The 12,077-nt window shown below is 40.4% G+C and overlaps 1 protein-coding gene across 2 annotated transcripts in view; it reads left to right on the top strand.

The window, feature by feature from the left end:
- Nucleotides 1–104: 104 nt before the first annotated feature.
- The window catches only part of HECTD4 (HECT domain E3 ubiquitin protein ligase 4), a 220,189-nt gene continuing 208,216 nt past the window's right edge, over nt 105–12,077 (top strand). For both annotated transcript variants that reach the window (XM_044673638.1, XM_044673630.1), the window contains exon 1: nt 105–287. In XM_044673638.1, coding sequence (XP_044529573.1) covers nt 105–287 — 183 coding nt within the window. The remainder of the gene's footprint in view (nt 288–12,077) is intronic.

Genomic DNA, 12,077 nt, shown 5'->3' with positions numbered 1-12,077 from the left:
GCCGGGGGCGGCCATGGAGCGCTAGCGGCTCCGGCTCCTTGTCAGGCGGCTCCGGCTCCAGCCTCGGCTCGCGACTCCTCCAGCCCCGCTCGGGCCTCTCGGCCATGGGCTCTTCGGCGGCGGCGGCGGCGGCGGCAGCTGCAGCGGCTGCCGCGGACTCGGCGCAGTGGCTCTCGGTGAAGGAGGAGACCATCTTCCTGCACGACGGCCTCATCCGGGTCACCGACCTGGCCGAGCTGCCCAGCGAGATCCTCGGCGCGGCCGAGGCAGCCGACACGGACCTGGAGGTGAGCGCAATGGGGAGCCAGGCCTTGCCTGGCGGGGTGTGTGTGGGGAGGTCGGGGTGGGGGTCGTGACCACGGGAGCTGCGGAACGGGAGGTCACTCACTCCAGGCCTTGGGGCTAGGACGGGGGGCGGGGCCTGGGCCAGAGCATCATTGTTCTTCTGGAGCCCTGGAGGTGTCAGCCCAGCCTCGACCCCCTCCTCTGCCTTTCTCTGTGCTCTCTCGGTCCCTGTTCCCGAGCGAGCCCTACTCCGTCCTTTCCTCCCCACCACTCCCCGTTCCTTCCCTCTCTGCTCCCCCTACCTTTATTCCTTCTTTCTCCATTGCTGTTTCCTCTACCTTTAGCCTTACTTTCATCATTCCTGTCCTCCTATCTCTGCTACCTCCATCCCTGCTCCCCCTGCTTTTATCCTTGCTCCTTCCATCCCTGTTCCCCAGCCTGCTTCTTCCATCCCTGCTCCCTCCATCCCTGTTCTTACCCACCTTTATTCCTCTCTCTTCATCCCAACCCCCAACCATCCTCTTTCCATCCCTAAGCCCCAAGCCCTGTTTCCCCACCCTTATTCTTGCTTCCTCCATCTCTGCCTCCCCATTCCTGCTCCCTCTACCTTCATTCTGATTTTCTCTTTTCCTATCCTCCACCTTTATACCAGTTTGCCTCCAGTTTCTAGCCTTCATTCCTGCCCCCCCTCACCCTTATTCTTATTCTCTTCATCCCTACCTCCTTATTTGTGGTCCTCCACCTTTATCCCTCCTCTCCATTTCTGCCTCCCCATCTTTATCCCTACTTGCCTTCAGCCCTATTCCCCCTCCATCTTTATCTCTATTCCCTTCATCCCTACTCCCCTCTAGTCCTACTCTTTCTATCCCTTTCCTCCACCTTTATTTCTGTTCCCCCCACTCTTATCCCTTTTCTTTCCATCTCTGCTCTCCTCACCTTTATCCTACTCTCTATCCCTACCCCCCTTTTATCCCTAGTTATCTTCATTCCTATTCCCCCCTCCTTTATTCCTTTTTCAATCCCTATCCTTCCACCTTTGTCCCTATTTGCCTCCATCCCTACTTTCCCCTCCCTACCACTTTTATTTCTATTTGCCTCTTTTCTTATTTCCTCCATCCTTATCCCCTCTACCTTTATTTCTACTCAGCTCCATCCTATACCCCAACTTTATCACTACTTTCCTCCATCCCTGAATTCCCTCTGTCTTTATCTTTACTGTCCTCCATCCCTTCTCCCCTCACCTTTATCCTTACTCTCTTTCATCTCTCCTTTCCTCCACCTTTATCCTTACTCCCCATCCCTACTTACCCCATCTCTGTGCCTCTACTTCTATCTCTTATTCCTCTCCCTTTTCCTATCTCCCCTTTCTCTATTTTCTGTCATTACTTCCCTCATTTACCCCTCTCCATCACTTGTATTTCTACCCCCTCCCCGAAATTGGACTCTTCCTGCCTTTATCTGTACCCTTACTACTATCTTCAGGTCCCTTTCCTTACTCCTATATTCCTGTTTCCCTCCAGCTCTACCCAACCATCCCTGCAGTTACTTCACTCTGCCTTCTTTTCTTTTGTGGTCCCCCCCTCCCCATTTTCCTCTTCATGGACACATCTGTTGTGGGGTGTCTTTATTTTTTAACTCTCTACCAGGTATTTTAAAGTCCATTTTCTTCCCCAGCCCCAGCTCCAGGTTTTTTATTAGTTAAAAGAGGAAAGGGTCCAGATTCTGATACTAATTTCCATAAAATTTCTGTTATCTTTCCACTTGCTTCCTTCTTTCTGCTTCTGCCCCAGGCAAAATTGAGCAACCTCGATTTTCTTGATGATGGGTTTTGAAAATGAGATGGGGTCTTTTTAATGGGAGCTGGCTGGTGTGAAGAGAGACACAGAGAGAGAGAGAGATGGAGACTGAGTTAGTGTTATTAAATCTGTTCGTAATGTTAGGTGGAAGGCATTTTGTATATAGAACCTTTTTTTGAGTCTAGTTGTAAACCTTGGTGTTATCATAACCTGAGCACTTAGGAACTATGACAGGTGCAGGCCCCTGCAGTCTTGACAGTATTAATATTATTTTGTCAACAGGAACTGGAATATGATTTATGTGAACTTTCTCCCCACTTCTATCAGCAGTCTTTAAAAAAAAAGCCAGCCCATTATTCCCATTTGTCAAGACAGAGATAGAAATACTCTTGTTACCAGCACATCATATCCTTTTTGCTGACACTGCCCTCCCATTTTTTCCCTTTCACTTGAGAATTGGTATTTTGGTTTGTAGGTAGCATTGGTTAGTTGTCATGAAATTTTTATTTTCACAAATAGAAAGGACTCTAGGTAGTGCAAGGAAGGGATGTCTTCTAGCTATAAAAGGAAAGCAAGGAATCCTTTGTGTTTTATGGTTTGAGAACATTGGCTTTCAGCACAAGGAACATTTAGAAATGGATTTTAAAACCATGACTGTATGATTTTGGAAATGAGTGACCTAATGTCATCTCAGAGATAGATATGAAAGCATTTCAGAACCAGTGACATGATAGTCTAGTGTATTTCTTGCAGGAATTGGTCTCCTCAGCATTCTTCTTGTAAGCTCTTCGATTTCTCATTTTACAGTTTGTCTCCTAAAATAAAAAGCAAGTATAATAATTGGCAGACAGTTCTTAACCTGGAATAAGAATTGGTTTTATAACATCTCATTTTGGTTTATTCTCTAAAGGCAGAGTTCTTCATAAAAACTTAAGGTGTTTTGCTATGATAGTGAGATACTTTTTGGTTTGTTTATTACTGTGGCTGTGATGGGATATGGGTTGACCTTAATAAAATAAAATAAATCCCTACAAAACAGGGGAATGAGAATTTGGGCAGGGTATTCCTATTGAATACCAAATTTAATGAGGCAAAGAACCTTTGTGGCTCAGTGAGAAAGAAAATAGTGTGACTTTCTTTTTATCTCTTGATTTATAGTTTAGCTTCCCAGATAGCCATGTGTATACATTGCTAATAAACATTTATTATGACTGGTAGTAGTGAAAAATGTTTTCATTTTCCCTTCTGGGTTGCATAGGCCATATAGCATCAGAAATGAGTTTCTAAGAATGTGTTTGTGATAACTAGATTAAAAAAAATTCACAGAGCATATTTGATGTTTATATTTGTAATGATTTAAAAAAATAACAGGTTAGCTGGGTGGCATGATGGATAGAATGCCAGGTCTGAAGTCAAGAAGACCCATCTTCTTGAGTTCAAATCTGGCCTCAGACACATTATCTGTTTGACTCTGGACAGGTCACTTAACCTTGTTTGCTTTAGTTTTTCATCTGTAAAATGAGCTGGAGAAGAAAATGGCAAACCACCCCAGTACCTTTGCCAAGAAAACCCCAAATGGGGTCATGAAGAGTTAGACTCGACTGAACAGTTATGTTGAAAAAGGATGCATTTTCCCCTATACTAACTTTTTGACCTTTGTATTTGAGAAAGATGTTAAGTTGTATATCAGTTTTTCCTTTTTCAAAAAATTTTCAAAGTACTTTCACACCCATGAAGAATGCTGCTACCAGCCTTTTATTTTAAAATTTAAAGACCCTTCATCCTAGGCTTTTATATTTACAAACATCTTTAACTGGGAATTTTGGATATACATAAACATTTTACTAAACTGACCAGATACCTTAATGCCCTCAGAACTACCTTTGTCCCTGAAAAGTCCTTGCATTATCAAAGACTATTAGAAATGGGAGGAGCCCTTAGAAATCATTTGGTCTATCATCTCTGAGAGGAGGGAGAGAAGGGAAGGAGAGAGACAATTTGGGGAAATATGTGAAAATTGTTATTACACGTAATTGGGAAAATAATATATCTTTTGAATAAAAATAAAGAAATTTAAGAAGAAAAAGAAATCATCTGGTCCAAATTTCTCATCTTATAGAAAAAGAAATGGAGATGAAAAAGGTTAAGTGACTTGTCCAAGGTCACACAGATGGTAAGTGGCAGAATCAGGCCTAGAACCTAGGTTTCCTGAAGCTGAATTCAGGACTTTTTCTTGGCTGATCATTTGACAAATGTCAAATTGAAGACATTTAGACAAATAAATCTACAGTAACATTTGAAAAAACATCAAGTTAACATGAGTTGGTCAAACTAAACTAGGTCATCAATAAATTCCAAGTGGAAGAATAGTTTTTATCTGAAGTTGAATTAAATGGAAATTTTATCTTGAGACGTCTGGGGTGTGTGTGTGTGTGTGTGTGTGTGTGTGTGTGTGTGTGTGTGTGTGTGTGTGTTTGTGTATGAGACAAGCTATTCTTAGAAAAGGGAGTACCTGAAGGGAAGTATTTTTGTTATATTTTAAGGTAAATTAAAATTGAATGAAATAAAAATGATCATTTTCTTATGTCCAAGATAGGTCTGTGTATTATAGTATAGTGGAAAGGCCCTAGATTCAGAGTTAGAACCTGCTTTTGAATTCAGGTTCACCTTTTCTCTGCCTGTGTAATCAAAGGCAAGTTATTTGTTGTCTCTCTGTCTTCAATTTTCTTATTTTTAAAATATAGCAGTTGAATTTTTGATCTCTGAGATATGTTCTATGGCTAAATTTATAATCCAGTGATCCTAGTCAAAGGAGTTTGTAAAAGATTTTTGTATATCATCTTATTTACCCATTATTAGAAATATATGTTGGCAAAGATTAAGTGACTTGACTAGAGCCACATGATTAAGGACAGACCTGTAACTTTATAGAGTTTAGATTGATTTTAAAAAGTATTTAAACTCAAGTTCCTCGTTATTCATTGTTTCTCCTTTAAAAAAAAAAAAAAGCAATGAATAACTGTTGACCTTAACCAGAGTAGTAGGTAAAGGGGAGGAGGAAGAAGAGAAGGGAGTTTCTAGGCCTATCAGTACTCATTGGCATTCTACTTTATCAAATATTTATTAAAGCAGTATAGCATGTGTTCAAAAGAGTCTGTGCCCTCAGGGCCCTTACATTCTATTTTTTGTTTTTCTCTTAAATTCAAAATGATAAAGTAGAAAATCCAAGGGCATATGAGAAGGAGGATTATTGGTGTTTTGTTTAAGGGAAATAGTCAATGATTGAAATGCACACTTAAGGAAATCCTTTGAAATATACACCCTATTCCAGTTTAATCTTATAGAAAGTTTTACTCAGGGGCAGCAAGGTATCTCAGTGGATAGAGTGCCAGGTCTAGAGTTGGGATGACTTGCGTTCAAATTTGGTCTCAGACACTTCCTAGCTATGTGACTCTGGGCAAGTCACTTAACCCTAATTGCCTAGCTCAGTGATGGCAAACCTTCTAGAGATAGAGTGCCATCTCCCACCCCACCCCTGTTATTCTACACAGGGGAGGGAGGAAGTGTTCCCATTAGGCTGCTGGGCAGAGGGGTGGGTAATGTGAAAAGTGTTTTCCAGCTTAGTGGAAAGGTAGAGGGGAGCAGCTCCTCTTGAGACCCTCTGCCTTTCTAGTAATAAACTCTTGGGGAGGGGGTTGGCTGAGTGCCCTCAGAGAGTGCTCTGTGTGCCATCTTTGGCATCACTGGCCTACCTCTTGCCATTCTGTCTTAAAGTTGTTACTAAGACAGAAAATAAGAGTTTAAAGAAAAGAAAGTTTACTCTATAGCAGAGATTCCCAAAGTGGGCACTACCGCCCCCTGGTGGGTGCTGCATTGATCTAGGAGGGCGGTGATGGCCACAGGTACATTTATCTTTCCTATTAATTGCTATTAAAATTAAAAAAAAAAAAGGGGCAGCTGGATAGCTCGGTGGAGTGAGAGTCAGGCCTAGAGACAGGAGGTCCTAGGTTCAAACCCGGCCTCAGCCACTTCCCAGCTGTGTGACCCTGGGCAAGTCACTTGATCCCCATTGCCCACCCTTACCAGTCTTCCACCTATGAGATAATACACCGAAGTACAAGGGTTTAAAAAAAAATTTTAAAAAAATTAATTTCCAGGGGGCTAAGTAATATTTTTTCTGGAAAGGGGGCGGCAGGCCAAAAAAGTTTGGGAACCACTGCTCTATAGTATATATGTGTTTGTGTTTGTTTTTGGCAGTACTTGGGTCTTTTTTACATGGCCAAATGAAGTTTATAGAAAGTTTTTTCCCTATTTAAACACTTACTCAAAAACTGAACTAGGCTTGGAAAATGGATTAGAGAGAATTGGACTAGACGCCAGTGTAACTTTGTGTAAATAAATCACTACCCCCCCCCCCCCTTTTTTTTTCCCCTGTTTGTAAAATCAAAGTTCTAGCACCTATTTTCTCCCAGACTCATGAGGTGGTTGTGAGGACTGTGAGAGTTAACAGACATATATAAAGTAAATACAGAGGGTCTCAAAAAGTATGCCATGTCTCTGGCCCCCAAAATTATTATTTCTTTTCAGCGTATCATTCTTTTGGTAAGGAAGAGGATATATGCCTATTAACAACTGGGCATGGGGATGAATTGTTTTTTTGAGAAGAGATGGATTTTTCTTCATTTCTTTCATGTTATCTCCCTTCTCAATGGCATTCGTTTGCAATATGGCTGGCTAACCAAGACAATAGATAGAGCTGGTAAGGATTGTCACCATCTCAGCTTTCTTCCAGTTGCATGGCAGGAGCTCTTGCTGAATATCAGTCTTGATTTGTATCTGTGTTCTTGGCTTTATAGTGATTGTAAAGAAATACTCCTGTTGGCCACCGTTACCCTGGTAGACTGTAAAATAGCTTGTGATGTAGGAGCAGCACATATATGAAGATAATTATGAAAGAGCAGTCATTTCTGTTTTTTTGATCTCTGCATGTTTGCTAACACCTGGAAGTGATCTTTCCATTCCTCCTTTCACCTTTCCTCCCCACCACTCTACCCCATCATACAAGAGTAATTATGGGATCCTTGATGTAGATTGTTTGGTTATTTAACTTTATTTTTAAAGGTAAAGTTAATGTTTAAAATTGTTTCATAATGATGAAAGTCTATAGAAACAAACTATATATAGTTTCTTGCCACAATTTATGTTGAGGCCAATTGCTCCCAGTCATTTGAAAGTTTTCACCTTATTACTGCTTAACTTTGTTACACATCTCTTCTAACTTCTCTCTGCCTCCTTTTCTCTCTCCAAAACTCCATCTCAATACTGCATGGCATATTTAATAAATATTAATTAATCTGTATTTTGAGAGTCTGAAGGAAACAAGATAATTGAAGCTATCTTTAAAGGCTTCTTGAAAACCCAAGACCCAGAAGGTTTAACTTATGGAATTCTTTCTTTAAAGCCATCAACTGTTCTTTGTCTAGAAAAGTCTAAATGGGACCAATTGAGTACCTGAAAATGCAGGTGAGCAGAGCCTTTGTAAGGCTGAAGAAGAAACACTGCCCTGTTAAGGTCTAGACAGACTACAGGAGCTTGTCATTTTGCCTCAGAGGACCCTTTTCCTAAGGGGCCCATGCTTTTATTCTTGTGGTCGCTAATACATTAATTACAGCTACAGTTCCATAAAGAGCAAGGGGAGAGCCATAGCTTGCTGCTCCATGCTGGCATGGGGATGGATTTTGGCAGAGGCTAGAGCCAGAGCTGGGCAAGCACTGTGAGGAGATCTTGTTTAACTCCCACATTTCTCCCTCATGCACTGAAGTCAAAATGTAGATGCTCCAGGGCAAAATCTTGGTAATACTGCCTATCTCAAATGTTCACATAAAATGAGCAAGATTAGCTTTATGAACATAAGAAAATATTGTTAATTTTGAGCAGGTTTTGGTTTTCCACTTCTAGAAGCTGTTTATTTTAAAGATAATTGCGGGGGGGGGGGGGGGAGTTGCGGGAATTCCTTCAATTGTTTCAGTACTTTGAATGATAATTATTTGATTTTACTTTGGAGAACTAAAGCATAATGATGTTAGAAATTTCTAAACATTGTTTTTTAAAATTGACCTTTTTCAGGTTTTGCAAATTTTTTTTAAAACCCTTAACTTCTGTGTATTGGCTCCTAGGTGGAAGGGTGGGCAATGGGGGTCAAGTGACTTGCCCAGGGTCACACAGCTGGGAAGTGTCTGAGGCCACATTTGAACCCAGGACCTCCCATCTGTAGGCCTAACTCTCAATCCACTGAGCTACCCAGCTACCCCTTTTTCTTTTTTTTTTTTTAAAGTATATGGTTGAAAAACCTTTTGACTGTGTGTGGTTCCTGACCTCTTCCTATCTTAATCAAGTATTTTTTAGAATAACTAGTATAGAGAGTTATTTTATGGTGAGTCTGGAATATGTGGACTGCTCTTGCTGTGGACACATTTGGAATCTTTGGTATTCCTTCTCAATCTGCATTTGGCTGTGTTACTAGGTCATAACACAGTGTGCATGCAGTAGGAGAATGTATGATAACAAGCTATATGGTGCTCATACTTCCTTTATTTGCAAATAGCTGGTTTGTTGTTGTTGTTGGGTGTTTTTTTTTTGGGGGGGGGTTGACCTTTTTCTTGTCCTAATACCAACTCTAAGACATAAGGGCAAAGGCAGTCAGGGTTAAGTGACTTGCCCAGGATCACACAATTAAGAAATGTCTGAAGCTAGATTTCAACTCAGGTCCTCTGGACCTCAGACCTGGTACTCTATCCAGCTGCCACATTTGCAAATAATTATTATCTAATAACAAAATTGTAGTTTGACAACCCCAGAATATTATGTCAGCTTCTTTGTATAAGCAATATATTTTTAAATATATGGCATTGCTACAATTAAGAACTTTGTATCTTTTAAATTAAAATACCAGTTTCAGATAAATACAATGTTGCAATGAACAGGTTACTTTTACCAGTTTAGAAGACTTGAGTATTCTGCCTTTTCTTAAAAAAAAAAAAAATAACCACCCCAATATAACAGCTTGTATTGATTTTATTATTCAAAGTAAAGAATTAGGAATATCAGAAGATACTATGATTGATAGACTTTCTTTGAAACACTGACAAATAATAGAAAAGTTGTCTGCTTTATTCTTGGTACTTCTTTCCTGTTTTTTATTTGTAATATACGTGTGTGAAGTAATTTTTGACTTAGTCTAAAAAGGAAAAAAGATTGGTGGGAGAGAGGGGTCAGTAACAATTTATAAGCATTTATTAAGAACCTTCTTGGTCCTAGGATTGGAAGTAGATATTTTGGTGATACAGAGACAAAAATGAACTAGACTCTGCCTTTAAGAAGCTTGCATTCTATCAGGAGGAACAACATGTTCATATAAGTAGATGATAAATATATACAAAGGACAAGAATAATTTGTGAGATTAGGAAAGATCTCAAGTGGAAGGTGATGGTTGAGATGAGGTCTGCATGGAACTAGTTATTTTTAAGAGATGAGAAAGTTGTGCATGCCAGACATGGAAGACAGCCTGTGCAAAGGTACCGTGATCAGAGATGGAATGTTGTGTGTAAGAAATATCAAGTAGACCAGTTTGAACTGTAGACTCATGAAGGGGGGTCATGTGTATTAAGTCTGGACAAGTATACTTACTGGAGCTAGGTGGTGAAGGGCTTAAAATATCAAAGAGAAGAGTTATTTTTGATCATAGAGGCAATAGGGAGCCACTGGAGCTTTTTGTGCTGGAGAATGACATGATCAAACCTGAGGTTCAGGAGTATATTGCTTTGGTAGGTGTTAAGTGAAGGATAGATTAGAATCATCTTCAAGGATATACATAGCTGTCTTTTTTCTTCAATTAGATTCTAAGGGCAGTTTAATTCTATTCAACAACAAATTCATTTCAGCCAATTTTCCTTAAGGGCCTGTTACTTGGGAAGAATGTTGGACTATGAAGGCAGGCATCTAGCTTTTTCATCTTTGTATCCTTCCTAGTACAATATCTTGCAGGTAGTAATTAATAGCTTTCTGTTCTATAGTGTTTTGTTTTTTTTTAAACCCATACCTTCTATCTTAGTATCAGTTTTAAGACAGAAGAGCAGCAAGGGCTAGGCAGTGACTTGCCATGGCCACAACTAGGCAGTGCCTGAGGTCAGCTTTGAACCCAGGTCCTCCTGACTCCGGACCTGGCACTCTATTGTGCTATGTAGTTATCCCTATTTTATAGTGTTTTAAGGTTTACAAAGTGTTTTCTTTTCAACAACTCTGTGAGTTAAGTAATCAAATTAATTAAGTAATCAAAAAATCCAATAAAAAAATCAAACATTTTACATACCAGGAAAGTAAAGCTCAGAGCAGTTGTGACTTGGCCAAAGTACGTGAGCACTGTTTAGTGGTGGTAAAGCCAAATCTTTGTTAAGTACAGTAAACAGTCAAGAAAATATTTGCTAAATTAAATTTGTGCATAGACAGATTATTGAAAAGTTCTAAAAAATTCCACTAAGTCTAAGTTGAAGATAACTTCCACATCTGCATGTGCATCTCTTGATTTCCAGGCCCTTGTTTCCTTCTGCTTGTACTCTACCTGGACATACCAGAGAAAGCTCAAACTTAGTCAGTCCAAAGCAAAGCTCATTGTCTTTCCCACCAAACTTGCTCCTCCTAACTTGCTGATTCCTTTGAAGCCCTCACATTTTTAGTTTGGGAGTTGGTGTTTCCAACTCTTGTTTTCCCATACCTTCGATTTCCAACTTGACTGTGTCAAGGTTTGTTGCTTCTTTCTGAATATCTCATGTCTTACTTTTGAGAGAGGAGAATGTTAGACAAGGGGTGGGTTAGAGAGGCCAGATTGCAGAAGACTGAGAAGTGAATGGGCTTGGAAGGACGTGAAAGCTCACATTTCTGATTTATCAATGAAAGGAAGGCTAGATAGAAGGCTTAGAAGAAACCTGTGTATATTCAAATTCAGCAAGCATTTATTAAGCACCCACGGTATTTAGGTTCCAAAGACAAAACCAAAACAATTCATATCCTCTGGGAGCCAGTGTTTTTCTTCAGAGTCTGCAGAATACTTTGTCTACTCTGTCTCTTTTGAATCTCACAAAAATTCTGAGATAGGTGTTTCCCCCATTTTATAGAGTAAACTAAGACTTACAGAAGTAAATGAGATCTAGGTTTTCCTGACTTGAAGTTTCCCCACTACCCCATGAAAAACGTCTTGCCTTTTTATGTATTATTCCCTTCTCCAAACTCTGTAATTCAGCCCCACTGGTCTACTTTCTGCCTTGGTGCTTTTGCCCAGGCTCTTCTTCCTTGGCTTCTTGGAATTCTTCTTTTCTCATGATTGCTAATGCCTTCCCCTCCAAGGTTCTCCTGTATTTGCTTTGTATGTTTTTTGGAAAAAAACCTGTTTCTGCACATGTAGTCTTCTCTGGTAAACATAGGCTGCTTGAAGGAGAAGGGTACTATTTATTTCATTTTTGGTTTTGTATCCTCGGTACCTAGCACAGTGTCTGACATACAGTAGGTATTGCTGACATTTTCAAACCATGCCATTCTTTGGAATAATTGGTTCTTTGTTCCTTTGCCTGCAGAAAGCTCATTGTCCTATCTAATCTAGTAGAACTTGATTGAGTGGCAGGATGTGACCACCCCTGAGGGTGGAGACAAACAGAGGGTCATAGGATTTGAGGTTGATGAACTGAGAGACAAAGGTTCACAAAGGGTTATCAGCATGAGTACAAAACCAGAGAGGGCAGGGAGAGACCTGAGGAGGGTTAGTGTATAAGTGAGATTGGCAGAGGGAAGATTCAGAAGTGGCAGCAGGGGAATAAGGATGATGCTGACTCCTTCCAACCCTCTATGTAGGGGAAGAAGGGTGGTTGTGAAGGAAGGGAAATGTGGCCTTCATTGGAGATGGTGGGAAAAGGGATGAGTTCTATTTTGAAGAAAACCAGATTGCT

Source organism: Gracilinanus agilis, chromosome 1 (genome assembly GCF_016433145.1).
Source record: "Gracilinanus agilis isolate LMUSP501 chromosome 1, AgileGrace, whole genome shotgun sequence".
Classification (NCBI taxonomy): Eukaryota; Metazoa; Chordata; class Mammalia; order Didelphimorphia; family Didelphidae; genus Gracilinanus; species Gracilinanus agilis.
Note: the sequence above shows the minus strand (reverse complement) of the source record. Positions and strands in the feature narration are given on the sequence as shown.